The 21,620-nt window shown below is 44.8% G+C and overlaps 1 protein-coding gene across 2 annotated transcripts in view; it reads left to right on the top strand.

Annotated features, from left to right (window-relative positions):
* Positions 1-21,620, top strand: part of zranb3 (zinc finger, RAN-binding domain containing 3) — a 77,324-nt gene that overhangs the window by 41,603 nt on the left and 14,101 nt on the right. For both annotated transcript variants that reach the window (XM_080022170.1, XM_080022169.1), the window contains 3 exons: positions 3,262-3,513; positions 12,093-12,262; positions 17,519-17,623. In XM_080022170.1, coding sequence (XP_079878296.1) covers positions 3,262-3,513; positions 12,093-12,262; positions 17,519-17,623 — 527 coding nt within the window. The remainder of the gene's footprint in view (positions 1-3,261; positions 3,514-12,092; positions 12,263-17,518; positions 17,624-21,620) is intronic.

The raw sequence follows: 21,620 nt of genomic DNA, 5'->3' as shown, positions 1-21,620 counted from the left end.
ATGAACAAAGCTAAACCGAGAGGGATGCATCACTCACTAAGGAGCGACGTGCAGTTGGGCGTCACTCGTGTAACCAAACGAGCAACTGAAATTATTGGAGCGAATTGTTCGAATGCTCTTTCTCATCCAGCCATTACAGAGCGGGAAAGGATTTTATTATCATCTGGTTCCTAAGAATGCCGCAGTGTGTGGTCGTAGCTGTCAGTGGGCTACCTGGAATGACGACTACCTTGATGAGTTAAACTGTAAAACTGTGTTTGATTTCTTTCTGACCCTGTTACATGTTTGGACCTCGGAAAGAAATCAAATGTTTCGAATCTAACTGACGTTAGCAGTAAGCATTGGGCTTAAATTTGTACAAAAGAAAGAAGAAGAAGGAAACAGTCTTTATTAGTCACGCAACACACCACACTACAACACATGCTTGCACACACACACATGCTTTGATGGTGTCCGGTGAAATGGATCCTCTGCTTTTGACCCATCCTGGCTTGTCCTTCCTCCGGGGGCACAGCCAGGAGCAGTGGGCAGCGTACGTGGACGCGCCCGGGGACCTGGTGATAATTGTCCATTGCTGGTCAGACAATGATGGGTGCATGTTTTTGGTGGGGGTCCTTACTGACGTGAGGTGGAGGAAACCCCATGTGAGCACGGGGAGAACATGCAAACTCCACACAGAAAGGCTCCTATTTGGGAGATAACCCGCCGGGCACAGTGCCAACAGCGCCCCAGGCGGGAATCGAACCCAGGACCTTCTTGCTGTGAGGCAGCAGTGCAATGCACTGCGCCACCGTGCCACAACATGCCAAAACATGGTATGAGGGCTCCAAATCGGGTGTTTGGTGAGCTCAGCAACTTTCACAGTGATTCTCCAATCACAAGATGGATTATAAACTAAAATGTCACAAGCCAGTTAATTTCACCAACTTGGGTGTTTTCAATAATACACATTTTGATGGCATTATTTTTGTCAATCCAATCATGACATACTCCATTTTGGCGATACTTGCTATCGGTATTACAGTCAAGCTTCATAACAATCATGAATCTTTATCTCCATCTTCAACAAATCATCACCATGGGTTTATAGATATTTCCCTATTTGGCAAAGGGCTCCTCCCACTATTTTTGTGCTAATAAATCAAATTCCAAAATAAAAAGAGAAACGGAAAGCTTGTTCTGGCCAAAATTATGTAGAACAACGTCAGATGACCGGGGTAAAAATGTGTTTTTCCTTCATTTTTTCATAAACCTGATCCCAATAGTCAGAGACGGATTAGGACTAAAAGATGGCTCCTGACTTTTTTACCCAGCCCACGGACACTCCACCACTGCCCCCACCACCACCACCACCCCTGCCCCATCGACGCACATAGAAACACACCAGCCCTTATACCACCACTTATACGCATAATGGATGGATACTCTAGGCTACTGTAACACTAAATCATAGCTATTTTAAGAGCAAGTGAAAGGTTTGTTGCCAGCAGGCCACCACTGCGAGGATACCATGATAGATTCAGACAGTCAGTGTCTATATCCGTCTATGTCTATATTTGAACAGGCTGTATAATCTATTTCAACACAGGAAATGAGTCAGATAACCGTTGCCGATTTGATCACTTTGACCTTGAAACTTGAAGGACTTACTCTTCAGGGCAGGTCTATAAACAATAAATAATTATGAACATCAGGTACTAACCGTACACATTTCTACTTCTAAAGTGCAGTTAACCAATGAATAACATTCAAATAAACAAACAAACTATAAATTATATCTAAAATTTTACAAAAAATACGTATTGTACGTTTTTTTTGGTCTACTGCTAAGGTACAGACTCTTACTCTTGGCCTGGGTATCGCCAGTCTAGAAACAATAAAATAATATTTAAATAAACAAACACCAGCTTCTACATATTCGTAGTAGTGTAAGGGTGTTTCTGGTCCATAAATCATAAATAATATCTCAAATGTATATTTCCGCTCAAAGGCAGCACGGTAAGCATTTCCGACTGGCCTTGAACACGGCGGTGCTACCTTTGGGGGGAAAAAGAAATCCCTTGCAATTTGGGAAAAACAAATGCTGTTGCACGCCACCGGCAGTGCTCCTGCTGCTGCTGGCGCACGCAAACATATCACTTATCTTCATGCAAGTTGTAGCATCAGCTTGAAGTGACTTCATTTTTCTGCCTCTAGCCTTTTCAGCGCCGCCTTTCCTCTTTGTACTCGGATTTTTGCACAATTTGACCGACTTGGCCATGAACCCAGCCGTTCACGTTCACGTGCTCCGACGACATGCACACTTGACAGGTTGGGAGTCGCAGCTTTTAAAACGTTGCTTTAGTTTCGGAGTTCAGGAGCTGCGACAGGATAAACCCGGAATTCATCAAGCGTCTTCCCCCATAAACGTTCATCACTTGTGTGGCTCACGCAGAAATCACCTCTGATTGGCACCGTTCCACCGCCAGCGCCTTGAACTTCCCCGCTTGTTTGTGTCTTAAGCGGAGCACAGATGCAGCACTCGCTCCGAACCGTTCTGTTTGGTTTTTGATCGAGCGGCTGCAAACAAGCAATTAAGCAAACACAGAGAGGATCCGGGGAATTAATTGTTCCGATGAACAGCTTTGGATGGTTGGTTTGTTTTTTTATTTTGTTTGTTGGGGTTTTTTAAAATTTTTTTTTTTTTTTTTACGGTGAGCCAGCGACTGCAGAACGGTGTTAAATGTGCTGGGGCCTTTAAAAACTGCCCAAATGCCTCCTAGTAGTTTTATATATATGTGTGTGTGTGTGTGTGTGTGTGTGTGTGTGTGTGTGTGTGTGTGTGTGTGTGTGTATATATATATATATATATATATATATGTGTATATACTATATATAAAAAGTTAAGGTTAATTGTACTATTTATTGTTCATTTCTAGTTTTATTTTACATTGCCAATTTTTTTTTCTTGTTATTGTCATCATTTACTTATTGTATATTGCAAAAATATGTTTCAGTTAATGTTTACCTTTATTTTATTGACAATTTGTTGTTTCTTGTATATGTCTGTCTGTCTGTGTATCTATCCGTCTTTTTTTCCATTCGGTGGAAGAATTCCCAGAATGTTTTAAAATCTTTTGTGACCCCTTTTTTTTTTTTTTTTGTCCGGCTTCTCGGCGTCCAGCGCTCCAATCTCGACACTCCCGAGACCCATTTCACTGTGAAAGAGTCGCCGAGAGTAACAAATAAATAAATCGATCCTTGTCTCCACCCCCTCCCAAGCGCCCGAGCCGGAGCCGCGGTGGACCACCCCGCCCTGCGTCGTCCTCTCCGACTCCGACTGCGAGCCGGAAGGCGGGGGGCGGCCGGTGGGGGTCTGCCAAGACAAACAGGAGGAAGAGCGGGGAGAGGAGGCAGAGGGCCCCGAACACAAACACTGGGATCCCGTCGGGGCGGCCAACAAGGGGAGGCGCGGAGGCAAACAAGCACGGGGAGAGCGAGACCACAGCCGCCCCCTCCCTGAACACACACGGGGTAATCCTCCACACACACACACACACACACACACACACACACACACACACACGCGCGCACACGTACACGTACACACACACACACACACACACACACTCACTCAGACACCTGTAATCTCCCCACTCCTCATATCTTGGAGAAAATTGGCTGGTGGCACCTCAACAGCTGCCCGGCATTACACCCCCCAATGTCATCACTAATAATAGAAGTGTATACCCCCCTTCCATATGGGGCCATGGAGGAGATGTGAGGAGTGGAGCGGGTTATCACTTTATATTATAATGATTATCATTATTATTCTTACTGTTATTACTCATGTGACGGTCTGGCAGGGCCATAGTGCCTATTTCAGTTCACAGCACAACGTTTCGGTTGTCACGGGCTGTTCTCGCTGGTTTATTACCACAAAATTGCAGACTTTTGCTGAATGGCTTTTACCACATGGATTATGCCAGTGATTGTCAATGTAATCGAGCATGGTTGGAAATAGACACTTATAATAGTAGATGATAATGAGAGTGATAATCGATATACAGTATAGATAATAGATATACTCATAAATAATAGACAATGAGACTAACATTATAATATTTTCATTCATGAACATCACATTGCCAATTTGTTAATATTTGTTTTGCGTGAAGATGTCCTTGAAAATGAAAAAAATAGTGGTCAAAAGTCGTACTTGAAAGTCCTTGAATTAAATTTTGTAATGCCAGAATGAACCCTGTTTTAGTGTAGTTTACGTTAGTTGTGTTTGTCGCGTTCCCCATGGCTTCAAGGCAGCTTCCATGTTGTTCAGAACGTGTCAATAAGCAGGGTCACACGCTTTTCGAATATTCTCAAGCTTATACTACAGCTTATGCAAGTACATGAAAGAAATCGAAATCTATCTAATTGTCTTATATGCACCGATCAGCCACAACAATGAAGCCACCACTAATTGAGCTAGTATTATGTAGCTCCCTTTGTGCCGCCAAAACAGCTCTGACCCGTGGAGGCATGGAGTCCACAAGACCTCTGAAGGTGTCCTGTGGTATCTGACACCAAGACGTTAGCAGCAGATCCTTTAAGTCCTGCAAGTTGAGGCGTCATGCTTGTTGTTCGAACACATCCTACAGATGCTCCATCGGATCAGACCCTAACCCCACCCATCCACATGATGTAGAAGAAAACCTGATTCATCAGACCAGCCCACCTTCTTCCATTGCTCCATGCTCTAGTTTTAACGCTCACGTGTCGATTGTAGGTGCTTTCAGTGGTGGAAAGGGTTCAGCATAGGCACTCTGCCCATTCTGCAGCTACACAGCCCCATACACAGCAAGCTGTGATGCACTGTGTGCTATGACTACTTTCTATCACAGCAGCATCAACTTTTTCAGTAATTTGTGCTACAGTAGCTCTTCTGTGGGATCGGACCAAATGGGCTAGACTTCACTCCCTACGTACATCAATGAGCCCATGTGCGCCGATCACCCTGTCGCCGGTTCACCCGTTGTCCACCCTTGGACCACTTCTGGTAGGTAGTAACCACTGCTTACCAGGAACACCCCACAAGACCTGTCGTTTTGGAGATGCTCTGACCCAGTCGTCTGGCCATCACAATTTGGTCCTTGTCAAAGTGGCTCAGATCCTTACGCTTCCCCATTTTTCCTGCTTCCAGCACATCAACGTCAAGAACCGACTGTTCAGTTGCTGCCTAGTATATCTCACCCCTTGACAGGCGCCGTTGGAATGAGATGATCAACGTTATTCACTTCACCTCAGTGATTATAATGTGGCTAATCGGTGCATATTTACAACTTGTCAAAAAATGCAGAACAGAATAGTAACAAAATGCTCAGGATGAATTTGTTATTGGTAATACTGTTAAGGGTATAATTTATGAATAGGAATTATGACCATGTATTAAAGGAAAGGCTGCGTCTAGCGGTGTAGTAACTACCTTGACATGTAGTACTGTATCGAGACACAAGGTTGGAGGAGCTACAGCTAATGGAAAAGCTCCCCTGAATAGGGCGGAGGCTGAATCGTTACTTCCGGTGTGCGAACTTAGGGCTCATTACTAATCAGTGTTTACACTAGGCATAATATGAAGAGCTATAAAATAAAAATGCATGCCACACCTGAAGTTGTTATGCTGAGTTTCTGTTTTGATTGAGCCATTTTTCAAACAACCGTCTCTCACACACACACACACACACACACACACACACACACACACACACACACACACACACACACACACACACATTCGCCTCCCACTGAACTACAGGGAAACAAACACTCGTTCGTTATTCGTGGAGGCGATGATTGGAACATCTAGAACAGTCTGTAAGTACAGAATGCTTTGGGATGCTTAGCTGTGTCACTCTACCTGCCAGCAGTGTCCGAAGGAGGGGGCGCAGAGTAGACAGTGGAGCGCCCTACACACACACACACAAACACACACACACACACACACACACACACACACACACACACACGCTTTGATTTCTCCGATATTAGTTTCCTCGCCTGGCAGACAGGCCAAGGCGCTCCCCCCTCTAATAATAAAGTAGGTAAACACAGACAGCAATCTCATTGAGGTGCCGGCACTGTCGGCAAGATTCAAATGAGGGGGAATACCGTACCTCCATCCATCCACCCACCCATCCCTCCATCCACCCACCAACCTATCCATCCATCCACCCACCCACCCATCCATCCACCCATCCACCCATCCACCCACCCATCCATCCATCTATTTCACTCACACCATTAAACTCTTGAACCAACCTAATCCAAACCCCAGCCTCAAAAGGCAGCTTCCACCACGAGAAGGCCCCGATGCCCGATTCCAATAAATTTGCGTAATTCCGATTTTTCGTCCATTGTGTTTACATTGTGCGATTCAGAAGGTCGACATACTGACGCAGGCAAAACAGACGAACGACGACGGGGTCGAGAGGGCTTTTTTTTTTTTTCTCGAACTTCAAAGGCAGCCCCCAAATCTGACTGGGCGTAGTGGGGAGCCTTGGAGAAGCGCTTCCGTCGATCCGCGATCAACTTCCAAAATGGCTGTCGACCGTGTAGTTTCGTCGGGCAATATTCGGGCACGCTGGGATGCGGTAAGATTGCCCCATACAAAAAACCCATCTGCGTGTCTGGATTTGGACCGGAAGTAAAGGCAGTAAAAATGGTATTCTACGAGTTTTTTTCCGTATTTACAGTGGGAGCGGTTAACAAACCTGGCGTAGGTCCCATCAAAGTTAGCATAGTGGAAATGCGGCCCGAATGTGAGCACTATTCAAGTCATTTATCTTTTTGTTTTTCCTTCTTGGGGGCGTCGTTTTATTTTAATCTTTTTTTTTTTTTTTTTTTTTTGTCGATCCAGAAGAAGATGAGGCGACACGGTCCAATTAGGGCGATGTTTTTCTTTTCTTTCGGCAGTAAAATAACAAGTAAAATCCCTCCGGGGTGGTTTGAAAAGGCTCTGTTCATACTGTGTAAGTGACAGTCTAATAAGACGGCTTTTGTAAGATGAATTGCTCCCACCGTTAAAATGGCCCACTTAATGCAGTTGGCGCGTTCTGCCGTGGCAAACAGCGGAGGGGGGAGGGGGGGATGAAAGAAAGAAATTAAAAAAACAAAAAACAAATTGCCAATAAAGCAACTCTGAACACTTCAGACCTGCAAGGTTTCACTACAGATAAAGAAGTGATAGGATTTTTTAAGTTTTGTGGTGCTAAAACATGTTGTCTTCAGGAATGGAATGTGTCTTGTAATAAGTACAAGACACACTCGACAATAAGTAATAAACAGCTCAACGAAATGAAAATAATGAAGTAAGGTGCAATAAGTAACAATTGCAATTACTCTGGCAACGCGAAACAAATGTGATCGGCTACAGGGCACAGGTGGGTCGGAATGTTGTGATTGGCTGCCATGTATGTGTCTGGCAGATGAGAGCTCGCGCTGGTGTCTTCCCAAGCCCTCGTGTGGGTTTCCACCTTAAAACCAACCCACTCCGCGGGGAACCGGGCTGATTTACAGTGCCGCACCCAAATGAAAATGTTTGGTACAAATGGTAGTGATTTCACTTTTTGGTTTCGGTTCCAGTAGCAGTAACACAGTTAGGAGTTTATTTTGATTAGGCAGCATGACACCGGTCCAATAGTATAATGTTTAACCCTTCAACAGCTCTGGACACGCCTGTATGCGTTTGGGATTTCAAGTTGAAGTATTTTCATGGGTATCCAAGCCCCATTTTAATCCTGCCATGTGATACTTGCCCGGCAAACGCCTGTGTTGCTAGAATTTGAATGCCGCACCCATGAACGCATATACTTTATATTTGCTAATGTTTTTACACAGCAGTCACCAGTGGAAGCTGCTAAAGCCACGCTGAAAGGCTCATTGGTTCCCTGCCGTTGGCCGTCTGCCTCTCCTCCGACTGCGTAATGGTCCATTATGCAGAAATTCGTATGGAAATGACTGGATAAAAAACAAATGTTAATCCCAAGTCATAGAAATTGAATCAATTTGATCATTCAAGATTCAAGATTCAAGATTCAAGATTTTTATTTGTCACATACATATACATACTTCCATACATATATGCAGTGAAATGTAATGCAACGCACCCGGTGATAGCACACAATAAGTCTTAATAATAATATTTAATAATAATAATAATAATAATAATAATTTATTAATAATAATAATAATAATAATAATGTAATGATAATAATCAAACATATTGTGATTATAATATTGAAATATATAATATCATCCGCAGTTTTCCTCTACTATTGTAACGGCACTGTCCCCTGAAAAAAAAAAATGCATTATGGTCTTTTTTGGGGGCGAATTTACAGTCCATTCAGGCTATTTAAAAACACATACAAACTAGGGATGTTCAAATGTGCTGACTTAATAACCAACTGTCATCTGGCAGCTGCACAAATAAATAGATGCCTTATGATAATAAGAAATAGAAATAAAATGAAAAAGTAAATAAGTGAAAAAATTAAATGGATTAAGAAAGGCGGTGACATCACATAAAAGTAGATCTCTAAAAATAGGTTTTAAAAGTCATTTAAAAGAAGACAATGACTCTGCTTGCCGAATCTCCTCAGCCAGGTCGTTCCAAATGCCGAGGGGCCCTGATGGAAACAGCCAGGAGCGCCCCGCCCGCCTGAGAATCTAAGGCTGCGCACTGGCTCATACGGGGTCAACATATCTGTTTATTTGTTGTTCAAAGTTTAGGTCAGAGTCAAACAGTGCTCCCAAGTTTCTGGCAACAGACTTCATTATTTGCGGACAGAGTACCAAGGATCGTACCAATTTTGAATTATTGAGTTGAAGGAAATGCTGTGCCATCCAACGGTTGATATCATTGAGACGATCTACAACAGCAGCCAGGGTGTTTGGGTCACCAGGTCTCAGAGGAAGGTATATCTGTGCGTCGTCTGCGTAACAAGGAAAAGAGACGTTGTGTCTCTGGATGATTTGGCAAATAGAGATGTACATGGAAAATAAAACTGGACCTAAAACGGAACCTTGCGGTACACCACAGGTAATTTGAGCCGCGCACGATGAGTCGTAACCTATGGAGACCGCAAAGGTTCTTTCTAAAAGCTGACAATGAAACCAGCCAAGTGCAGTGTCCTTGATGCCATCCCAGGTGTTAAGACGCTCAGTTAAAACGGCTTGATCTCCAGTGTCAAAGGCTGCACTTAGATCTCAAATAATTAAAATGACACTGTCCCCCCTGTCAGCTGCTAAAAGGATACCGTTGGTTACTTTGAGGAGGGCCGTTTCTGTGCTTAAGTTCTAAAACCAGACTGGAATTTCTCAAAGAAGCCAAAAGCTGGGTTGATACCACCTTCTTTAAAACCCTTAAAAGAAATGGAAGTTTAGAAGTGGGCCTGAAATTGTGAAGAACAAAGGGATCAAGGTTAGGCTTCTTTAAAAGAGGATGTTTAAAGGCAGAAGGAAAAATGCATTTCTCCGGCGAGCCATTAATAATAGATAATAAACTGGGTCCAATTGTGTCAATCACCTCTTCAAGAAATTTGGTGGGGATGATATCCAGGCTGCACGTGGTTGATTTCATGTTGGTTTCAAGTAAAAGTGACGGTGACACCGTCAATGTCGCCACTAGCATGTATAACTTGGACAAGGGGCGTCATTTTCCGTCTTATATTCTCGTATTTTCTAGCAAAAATGTTGAAAAACTCCTCACACGTCTTCGGTGAGGCCTGAGTATGATGACAGGGTGATGACGGAGTCTATTACCTTAAATACAATTCTGAACGCTGCTCTTGCCCCTTTAACTGCCCTTTGATAATTACGCATAGTCTTTCCAGATCTCCTCCCGTTCCTTTTTCCTGCAGTCTCTCTTGAGGTCCTGGGCGGATTCATTTAGCCAGGGCTGCGATAATCGACTTTTTCTCCTCGTGTCGGGCGACAGAGTCCAGGGCGGTCAGACACGTGTCATTAAAATGGGAGACGAGCTCCTCTGTTTTAAAATCAGGGTAAAAGGCAGTTAAGGGCGAAGCAGCAGCATTGAAAAGCTCAGAAAACATACTCGCTGACAAAGTTAAAAACATGACGGCGGACGGGATTGTTGTGAATGATTAAAAACAATTGCCATGAGACACTGAATAAAACCATTTTGTGGTCGGACCCACAGTACAGTGCAGTTATATATTTATTGCCTCGTTTATCAATTTCAGGATTTATTTCATAGGCATGTTTATATGTTTTATTTGCGGTGATGACAGGCTTTCTAAACCTGCAATTCTCTCACCCCGGCGGTCCAAACATGCAGTTCTGACCCAGGCGGTCAAAAGCTGCAGCTCTTTGACCCAGGCAGCCCAAACATGCAGTGCGGACCCTGGAAGTTCTGACCAAAGCTTTCCAAATCTGGGGTTGGACAGGACAGCTCTGCAGAGCCATCTAGAATCCCTGTGTCCAAACCTGCAGTGCTGATCCAGGGGGTCCGAACCTGCAGTTCCAAACCCCTGTTCTGAGGAGTCAGTCGTAGCTCCCGGCACTCTGGGCCCAAAGAAAGGAAACACAGCAACCAATGGGATGCTCGCTTAAAGTTTTGTTTTTTTAATTATTATTATTCTCAGTCGGCGTATCGATGCTGACGGAGACATGGACACCGCCCGCCGTGGTTTCCTCCAAAGTGCTCCGTCCTTCCACCCCCTCGACTTTTCATTCCCCTGTTTTCCTAGAAGCCTGGCAGGTAATGTCAGGCAATGAAGAACGTCTTGGATGTCTTCATTATTGCTCCCACCACCACCACCACCACCACCACCACCCGGGGTACTTCTTTCTAAGCCACTTTCGATTTCCAATGAAGGCAAATTGAAACCCCGGAGATTCTAGCCACCCCCAACCCCCACCCGTAACGAGCTCCGGGCTCGCGGAGGGGATGGGGTCATCAAACCCTCCCCCAAATGCTGCGGGAGTAGAACCGGACAAATTTGCAAGTCGACTCAGCAGAGTCATTGACTCGACCCGTTGGCGTCATTTCACGCCATTCCTGGACTAACGTGTTGTCGTCGTCCTTTTTCTTGTTATGCTTGGGCTGTGCAATGATTTAGGAGCGTGCTGGTGGTGGTGGTGGGGGTGGGAGGGCGGTGGTGGTGTTGGTATTATCAAAGCCTTACAGGTCATTGTCTAAATGAAGCGCGGTGGAGTGCCGTCCGCTCAGCGTCTCTCATTTCCAGCGCTCTGACCTTTTGCCGATGGCCGCTGATGACGAGATTATCGAGCTACACAGCTGACATTAATGGCCCGCCCCCCACCCCCACACCTCCCATCGCTCCATCTTTCTCTCCGCCTTGCCTTTCTCCCTCTCGGTTCCATCTCGTAAAAAAAAGGAAAAGAAAAAACTTGCACTCGCCGGCGTTCCTCATTCATTTATTTTCTTTCAAACTCTTCCCCCTCGGTTTATCGTCTCCTATCGTCCTGTCTGTCTTCATCTTCCCTGGTCAGTCTCTCCCTCTCTTTCTCACGTACCCCGCCTGTCTCTCTCTCTCTCTTTCCATGACGGACTGTTTATCTCTGTCCATCTTTGACCTTTTCTCCTTCCCTTCCCGTATGAGGGGAAAATAAAAGAAATTGGGCCTCGTCCACAGAAGTTCTCTTCAATCCTTCTTGTTCTTGAGAACAGAGCCACAGACCAACGCGGGAATTAATGGAACATGACAAAACGCATGTACAGTTTTTTCGCACCAAATACAAATTCAGATATGTAGATTCAGATCAGCGGATTGAGTGCAGTTATGTTGGTGCCACCAACGCCAGTCCACTTTGTTTTTTAGAACGTGGGCCGTCACTTTCTCATCTCACCTCATTTCTCACCGCTTCTGTGCTTTCTTCTGGCAGCCATTCATTTTCCCCTACAGACACACACACACGCACACACAAAAGAGCTCTAAAACTATTTTTAAGGTCCATTGTAAAGTCTGTGCCTGGTCATTCCCTTACGCCATAAAGGGACGAATGATGCCAGGAGGTATGTGATGGATCTGCCAAAGGTCAGCAGCGGTGGCTTTCATATTGTCTAACATTCCTAGGCAATGAGACAGAGGAGCGCCCACCATGTCCGGCTTCATCCAGAGGGGAGGATGATGATGATGATGATGATGATGATGATGATGATAACGACAGCGCCTCTCGGCCTCGGTACCCCGGCCTCCAGTTCTGCACCAGTCAGAACACGGACCGAATCTATCTGTACACCAAGGTACGTGTGTGTGTGTGTGTGTGTGTGTGTGTGTGTGTGTGTGTGTGTGTGTGTGTGTGTGTGTGTGTGTGTGTGTGTGTGTGTGTGTGTGTGTGTGTGTGTGTGTGTGTCCGTGTGTCCGTGTGCGTGTGCGTGTTAGGCTTCAGAAACCTTGAACCTAAATTTATTTTTTATTTTTTCATATACAGTGGGGGGAACAAGTATTTGATACACTGCCGATTTTGCAGGTTTTCCTACTTACAAAGCATGTAGAGGTCTGTCATTTTTATCATAGGTACATCTCAACTGTGAAAGACGGAATCTAAAACAAAAATCCAGAAAATCACGTTGTATGATTTTTAAATAATTAATTAGCATTTTATCGCATGAAATAAGTATTTCACCTCCCAACCAGTAATAATTTCGGCTCTCACAGACCTGTTTGTTTTTCTTTAGGAAGCCCTCCCATTCTCCACTCATTACCTGTATTAACTGCAACTCTTTGAACTTGTTACCTGTATAAAACACTCCTATCCACACTCAAATCAATCAGACTCCAACCTCTCCACAATGGGCAAGACCAGATAGCTGTCTAAGGACATCAGGGACAACATTGTAGACCTGCACAAGGCTGGGAGGGGCTACAGGACAGGAGGCAAGCAGCTTGGTGAAAAGACAACAACTGTTGGCGCAATTATTATAAAATGGAAGAAGTTCAAGATGACAGTCAATCTCCCTCGGACTGGGGCTCCATGCAAGATCTCACCTCATGGAGCCTCAATGATCATAAGAAAGGTGAGGGATCAGCCCAGAACTACACGGCAGGACCTGGACAATGACCTGAAGTGAGCTGGGACCACACTATCAAAGAAAACCACAAGTAACACACTACGCCGTCATGGATTAAAATCCTGCAGCGCACGCAGGGTCCCTCTGCTCAAGCCAGCGCATGTCCAGGCCCGTCTGAAGTTTGCCAATGACCATCTGGATGATCCAGAGGAGGAATGGGAGAAGGTCATGTGGTCTGATGAGACCAAAATAGAGCTTTGTGGTTTAAACTCCCCTCGCCATGTTTGGGGGAAGATGAGAACAACCCCAAGAACACCATCCCAACAGTGAAGCATGGAGGTGGAAACATTCTTTGGGGATGCTTTTCTGCAAAGGGGACAGGACGACTGCACCGTATTGGGGATGGGGCCATGTATCGCGAGATCTTGGCCAACAACCTCCTTCCCTCAGCATTGAAGATGGGGCGTGGCTGGGTCTTCCAGCATGACAACGACCCGAAACACACAGCCAGGGCAACGAAGGAGTGGCTCCGTAAGAAGCATCTCAAGGTCCTAGAGTGGCCTAGCCAGTCTCCAGACCTGAATCCAATAGAAAATCTTTGGAGAGAGCTGAAAGTCTGTGTTGCCCAGCGACAGCCCCGAAACCTGAAGGATCTGGAGAAGATCTGTATGGAGGAGTGGGCCAAAATCCCTGCTGCAGTGTGTGCAAACCTGGTTAAGAACTACAGGAAATGTCTTGATCTCTGTAATTGCAAACAAAGGTTTCTGTACCAAATATTAGGTTCTGTTTTTCTGATGTATCAAATACTTGTTTCATGCAATAAAATGCAAATTAATTATTTAAAAATCATACAATGTGATTTTCTGGATTTTTGTTTTAGATTTAGTCTCTCACTGTTGAGATGTACCTATGATAAAAACGACAGACCTCTACATGCTTTGTAAGTGGGAAAACCTGCAAATCGGTAGTGTATCAAATAATTGTTCTCCCCACTGTATGCTGTATACACCGATCAGCCACAACATTAAAACCACCTGACTAATATTGTGTAGATCCCTCTCATGCCACCAAAACAGCTCTGACTCGCCTAGCAATGTTTAAGAAGATGGTACATGTCAAAGTACCATCCACATGAATACCAGGACCCAATGTTTCCCAGCAGAACATTTCCAAAAGCATCACACTGCCTCCGCCGGCTTGCCTTCTTCCCATAGTAGTATCATCTCTCCCCAGGTAAACGACTCACACGCGCCCGCCCATCCACATGATGTAAAATAAAAGGTGATTCATCAGACCAGGACACCTTCTTCCATTGCTCCATGGTCCGGTTCTGACGCTCACGTGTCCATTGTAGGCGCTTTCAGTGGTGGGCTCAGCATGGACACTCTGACCGGTCTGCAGCTACACAGCCCCATACACAGCAAGCTGTGATGCACTGCGTGTTCTGACACCTTTCTATCACAGCTGCATTAACAGTCATCTGGCCATCACAATTTGGTCCTTGTCAAATTGGCTGAGATCCTTATGCTTGACCATTTTTCCTGCTTCCAACACATCAACTCCAAGAACTGACTGTTCACTTGCTGCCTAGTACGTATATCCCACCCCTTGACAGGTGCCGTTGGAACAAGATGATCAATGTCATTCACTTCACCTGTCAGTGGTTTTAATGTTGTGGCTGATCGGTGTATATTTTGGCACACATGAAAGCTACAATGAAAGTTTTTGAGTAAACAAGCTGATGCAAGGTCCAAATACTAGTTTGGAAGGGGGTGTTTCTTGAATATGCAAATGGTAATATTCACTGGCTAGCCAGTGTGTATGTTGGCCCGCAAGAACAATTTTGCTTCTGAAGGGAGCATTAAGAGAAACACATTGCAAACCAAGTAACAATGGAAATACAAATAGCTACAATACAACAAGAAACGCATACAACAACCGAAGGCAAAAACAGAGATGTTGAGCATATGTAAGGACACATGAGGCAAGTTCAGAAATTAAGCAGATTCAAAAGTCTACAAACCAAAACAAATGCAAAGCACAAAGTTCCACCGGGCACAGTTTAATCATTTAAAACACCAGTATAATAGCACAATGACAATTTGGCCCCATGTTTAAATGATGACTGGCGCTCATTTTCCGATTCGTTTATTTTTATTTTTTTTATTTTTCAACCCTTTGGGAGCCGACGGAGACCAAATCTGCCGCAATTGAATCAATCAAAAGTGTCCTTTCTTTTCTGCGCTCGCTCGGCTTAGCACGGGATTAACGACCCCCTTGTCGTTCTCCACCTCTACAGCCATCTGTTTTTGTCCTCTTTGATCTGGAGCACCCAAAAACATGTGCCCTTGGGCCCATATTGTTCCGGTGGCTTTGTTTTGCCCATTGTGTCTTTTTTTTTTTTTTTTTTTTTTTTTTTTTGACAGGTTCCCCCTGTCATTTATTTTTGTCTTAAGTCCAGATTGTGTTTGCTATTGCGCTCCTGAAAGGGATTTTGACCAAATCGAGTTAGACAAATTCACCTTTTTTAATTTTTTTCCCATTTATTTTCTTTTTTATTTTATTTTTGCTTGTTCAGCCTTGGATCAGCTCAGGCCAATTTATAATTAAAATATAATTTATTTATATATATATATATATATATATATATATATATATAATTTATATATTTATTCGACAAGCAAGAATTTGATATAATGCAATAACAATGCATAAAGCAATAAATGACATCATTTAATCTAATGTAAGAATTTCAAAGGCTTAATTTACATTTTTTTTCAATATTGATATTTTTTTTATTTCCTTTTGAGATGAACTGACTGTACAAGAGTTGTGTGTATATAAGGTCATTCAGCTAGCTTTCCAGGAAATAAATATCTACTCAACTACAATATCGAATTGAAAATGGTTCATTCGAGGGATTTCTTTGAATTCAACTAAATAACTTTTTCAAGGGTTAGGAAGAAACCTCAAATTTCCAGATGCCTCAAGTGTTTTGCAGACCTATTCATAACACTGCAGAGTATTTTATTTATTTATTATTTGGCCTCTGGTTTTAAGAAGAAATATCCACTGAAACCTCCACTCATATTTAAAAGAAAACATTGACAGATTTTTTTTTTTTTTTTTGCAATGCGCTTAAAAACCAATTGATTTCCGCTGCCGTCCCGATGCTGGATCCTGGATCGCCATCATATTTCAGTGCATTGAGGAGGAAGCCCCCTCCCCATGTCCCTCTTTTAGTTCTTAGAGGAAGCCTGACCCGCGCTTTGTTTCATTCATTAGGGATCAAAATCCTGAAACGCAGATAAGCGATGAGGGGAGGTCCGGGGAAGGGGTTTAAAATGAGCGGAAGACAAAGCTCCGAATCTAATCACCGCCACGATATTACCTTGGCCACGACCGGCGACTGTCATGTGCGGTGTGCAGCCGGGGCGGTAAAGCCGGCGTGGGAGATAAAAGCGCCCACCCCCGCCACCCCACCCCCGCCACCGCTGCTTAGATTATAAACTGAAGGAGCTGTCAGCCCAGGGGGGGGGGGGTAATCCTCGAAATTCACATGGAGAGCGCTCGACGCACAATCAAAACAGGATTTGTCACCAGGAGCGGCCAATAAGAAAAATACTGGAAGTGTTAAAAGGGCTGTTGGGGCTGAGTTTTATGGTCTATATTCGCAGCCTTTCAACTGGTGATGAAACATTTGGCTCCTTTTTTTTTTTTTTTTTTTTTCTGTCTAAGATTCGGTTCCAGAAGAATGACTCGGTCAAAACATTGTTCAATCGTTCGACTCCTCGTTCATTGGACCCATTTGACTCTCGTCACATTCAACATGAATTATGCCCTTTTTCCGCCCACATGAATGTAATCCTCAGTAATTTTTTTTCGGAAAAGAGCAGATTCATTTTCGGGAGTGACTCCCGATTCCTGAGTTGTTTCAGAGATCTGTTCGCTGTGCACGGTTTGTTTGTCTCACGTCACTCGTTTTGGTATCAGTGGGTATCAACAGGGTATCACTAGTATTTAACACAAGCGAGCGTGTGTTGAAAGTTAAATCAAGCACTTCAGCATTCTTTTTATTATTTATTCGATTATACTATTATATTATTCTATTATACTTATTATATTATTCTTTGTGTACGATCACATTCCACAAAGCGCACGATTCACTGTCTCTAAAATACAGTGGCCTAATGGAAATAATGTCCTGTGTCTCTTTACAAATACAATCTTTACAAATACACTTCAGATACACTTGGGCGTGGTTTCGCAGACAGGGTTTAATTTACATCAGGGATAAGATAATCCTATTTGAGTGAACACAGAATTTTGAAATGCCTTCCTGAGACGTTTCTTAATTTACTATGAATGAGTTCCAGACTAGGAAGTCCTAGACTAAGGTCGTGAAGGACTAGTCCAACAACTAGTAGAGTGGCCCCAGGTCTTCTAACTCGGGCTGATTGGCCCTTATCTGTGTCTCTTGTCTTTCAGGATGACGTCCCGTTAAACTGTAACTTTGTGCCTCTGGACATCCAGCTGGACAACTGGGACGACCTGCCCGAGGCCCTGAGCCGCTGTCAGGGAAACAGAATACAGGTGTGTGTGTGTGTGTGTGTGTGTGTGTGTGTGTGTGTGTGTGCGTGTGCGTGCAATCTACCAAACGGTATATGGACATTTTATTGGATATTATAGTATGTGAATCTTACCTTGATGTCAATTAACAATAAGGGGGTATTTTCTTGGTTTTAACCGAGGTGGCTCGCTAAAAGCTACTTCAATGTTGAAGAACGTGGGGGAAAAGTAGTGACAGATGAAGTCATACTTCATATGAGGAGAGAGAATGAGAGAGAGAGAAACCTTTTAGGAAACATATTTTCATGTTGACAGTAACAAAAGCAACAAACAAAATTAAGTATTCCCGTCACATTTTTCCCTCTCCGTAATAGAAATTCAAAAATGAAATACATAAACAAATAAATAATCCAAAATGCAGCAGCAACACGTCATTCATCATGATGGTCCAGACAGCCCCTCTAAAAAATAATTGATCTCCTCCTCCTCTTCTCCAGCAGACCCTCGCAGTTTTTCTCCTGAAACTGCTCTGAGCCTAGATGCACCCTTAGCACTCTCATCCCTACCCTTCCCCAGACCGGGGGGGTGCCCCCTCCTTCCATTCCCCCACCTGCAGGGCCCCACTCTTCTCCCAGTTTACTTTTGCAGACGAGGCCCCCTGAGGGATTTAAAGGCGGTCTACGAGTGAGATAACATCTGCCTGACGCTGATGTCGTTGGCGTAGGCTGAGACTGTGATGGCCTGGCTAATCCCCCTCCCTACTGGTATGGGACGGCTCAGACACCTTGACCATACACAATGCCCCAATAAAGTGGTCAACCCGATGAAAAGCCTTCTCTTGATCCAGTGAGAGTACACCCTGAGTGAATCATATAATTTAGTGTCAAAAATGCCCCCCATTAAAAATAAATTGTCAGTGATGGCCCCGTCAGGGATGCAGTAGGCCTGGTCTCTGTGTACCACCAGCAAGTGTTCTCTGAACCTGTTGGCCAGCACTTTGGGGAGCACCTTGTTGTCAGCACAGAGGAGGGCTACAGGCGTCAAGTTTTTGAGGAGCACAAGGTCTACCTTCTTGGGCAGCAGAGACAGGGCAGCCCGATGACAGGAGGCCGCCAGGGAGCCCCTTCCCACCCATTCCAGCAGGACGTCCATGAGGTCCTGCCCCAGGCAGCTCCAGAAGTGTCTGAAAAACTCAGCAGGAAGCCCATACACCTTGCCCAGTGCCATCTGCCCCACTGCAGCGGTGAGTTCCTCCAGGGTGATGGGGGCATCCAGGGCGACCCGCTCCTCAGCTCACAGCTGAGGGAGCCCTTGAAGAAGCTGTGTGGTGGATTCCTCCACCCGGTCCTCTGCCCTGTAGGGGGTAGCATAGAACTCCACCGCCACATCTCTGCCGGTCTGCGGTCACTGTCCCGTCGGGCAGACTGAGGCAGGCCATCAGCTTCCTCTGGGCCGCAGTCCTTCCAAATGAAAGAAAAAACTGCTGGGAGCATCGTTATCATTAATTGACATAATAATTATATATAATAATTGACATTGACATGTTTTCTATATTTTTAGTCTCTGTCTCCACGGTGCTTAGCTGGTGTGTGTGTGTAGTGCAGTATGCAGTGTACTGCTGGCAGAAAGTCCGGATCTGGGCCTTCCCCACTTCCCACCACTTGCTCAAGGACTCAAAATCCTATTTCTTTGTGCCCCAAAAAGCCCAAAAATCCTTACAACAATCACAAAAGAACCTGTTCTGTAAAATCTGGTGTTAGGATGTTTCTCCTCTTGGCTAAAAAACAAAGTTGAATAGAAATGAAATGGTGATCTGTATAACCAACCGGGGGGATAGAACTCCGTGCTAACCTGAGGCTGACGGCCTTGCACACATAGATCCTGTCCAGCCTGGCTGCACTCACCCTCTACCCCTTCACCCAGGTGTACTGCCTGGAGTCAGGGTGTTAAATCCTCAAGGCATCAACCAAACTGAACTGTGTGAGAAGTGCAGACAGTGGTGGTGGTGGACTGAAGGGGGGGGTTCCTCACCAGTCCTGTCCACAGTAAAATCCACAGTGCCGTTCCAGTCCCCTGCTAAAATAAAGTGCTCCCCGGTGTCCGGGGGGGGGCACAGAGCCGGGGTGTCCCCCACACCCGGATTGGGGGGTACCCAGCAGCTGGCTCCCCGGCAGCTGGCTCCCCGGCAGCTGGCTCCCCGGCAGCTGGCTCCCCGGCAGCGCGCCACCTCTGCAATCACCCGGCCTTCTTGTGCCGTACTTCACCATAGCACTTCATGTTTCCCGAGTTGCCATAAATCATGTAGTAACCCTCTTCATGCTTGACCCTGAACCTGATGTCCAGCTCCTGCTCCGAGGCGCTGAGCGGCCTGAGAACCTGCCTCCGCAGGGACTGCACATGCTGCAGCTCCTCCTTTTTACACCCCAGTGCGATTGTTTTAAACAGGCTTACAATTTTACCGAAGCGTTGCGGCTCTCGCTCTGGTTGCCTCATTGGAGATGAATGGGGCCACCACCCTGGTGGAGGGCCGCACCAGCGGCGACACCTGCACAAACGGGTCGTCCACTGTGACTCCGCTCTCCACCATTTGGGCCACGAAGCGCTCCTGCTTCACAAAATCGACTGCCCGCTCATTCTAGCAGCGAAAAACAGGTTCTTGGACCCGACGTCCCGGGGCCACAGAGTCCAGGACCCGCTCCACACTCACACCGGGGATCGACTGGACCCGCGTTCCGTGCCATAGGGACAGAGTCGGTGCCCGGCTGACCGCCAAATTAAGACAAAAGTTGATGAATAAAGAAGAGAGAGGGAGAGAGACAGAGAGAGAGAGAGCGAGAGAGGAATGAATGATCGCCTCAAATGACCACACAAACACAGAGTTAAATGTTAAACTCATGCAATCCGTTATTGTTGTTCTGTGGATCGATGCTCTGTCCAGCATGCATCGCTCAAAGGCTGTTTTTAGACCTCAGTGTGTCCATCGCAATCAATAAGAGGCATGTCTGTATTTGTGTAGGTGGGTGGTGATGTACTGGCATTTAAACTCACCTTGACCCAAGGAGCACATTCAACCCACGATTTTCAGGCCGATGTCGATCTTTGATGTAAAGCCAGTATTTGTCTTTAAAGGAAATAGCACCCGTTTTAAATCAAATGTTATAGAAGGCAATTCAGAGAACAAGCTTGATGATTGTCTAAACTTCCCAAATTGATCGGCTCATTAAAAGCTTCTATTATATATATATATATCATTTTTTCGAACGCTCAAACTTTTTTTATATAATGAGTGAAATATATATTGCGTTGAAATAAAAACGTTTCCGTCTCGGCTAAAAAGAAAAGGACACATTAAAGCCTGCTCCACACCCAATCAGACAAACAACCAGAACAAACCAGAATTCCATTAATCGCTATGGGGAGTGCTGAATTTGCACGTCTGTTCAAGGCTCTGGGATGCGTTAAAGTTGTTCTACATTTACCACAACTTTCAGTCCGACCCTACACTATTGACATGTGACGTCAGTTAAGTTTTTTTATTGGAGCTGGGTTTAAAACTAGGTGAATAAGTCACAGTAATGACATTATTAACGTTAACCTTGGATGTCACCACATACACTGTCTCTCAGTATAAATCTCTTATTATGTTCTGTCGGTGAATTGTGTTTATTCTTTATTTTTGTTCGCGCTTTGTTAACTCTATATTAAGGCAGTTTTAAAGTTCCTGCTTAACCGGTAAATATCCAATCAGCCCTCCTATTTCCCTTGACATACTCTGTGATGCGAAACCCAGACGCAGTTCATCCAACAGCCCCTAGGGGGTGAATCCAACGGTTGGGTGCAATTACACATTCGGTGTGAAGTTCTTATCTTTGGTGGAATGCCAATATTTTTGTTACAATAACAGTGAGATGATTGATTTTGAAAACCCCATCTGTTATTATTTCCGTGAAGTTATTCATTCTGCAGAGTTTTTTTTCAGCAAGCAGTGAATAAAGCAGCCCGATGGTATTTCCTTTGCGTG

The sequence above is a fragment of the Zeus faber genome (assembly GCF_960531495.2).
Source record: "Zeus faber genome assembly, chromosome: 2".
In the NCBI taxonomy this organism is placed as follows: Eukaryota; Metazoa; Chordata; class Actinopteri; order Zeiformes; family Zeidae; genus Zeus; species Zeus faber.
The sequence above is the reverse complement of the archived record's forward strand: the minus strand, read 5'-3'. Positions and strand labels throughout refer to the sequence as shown.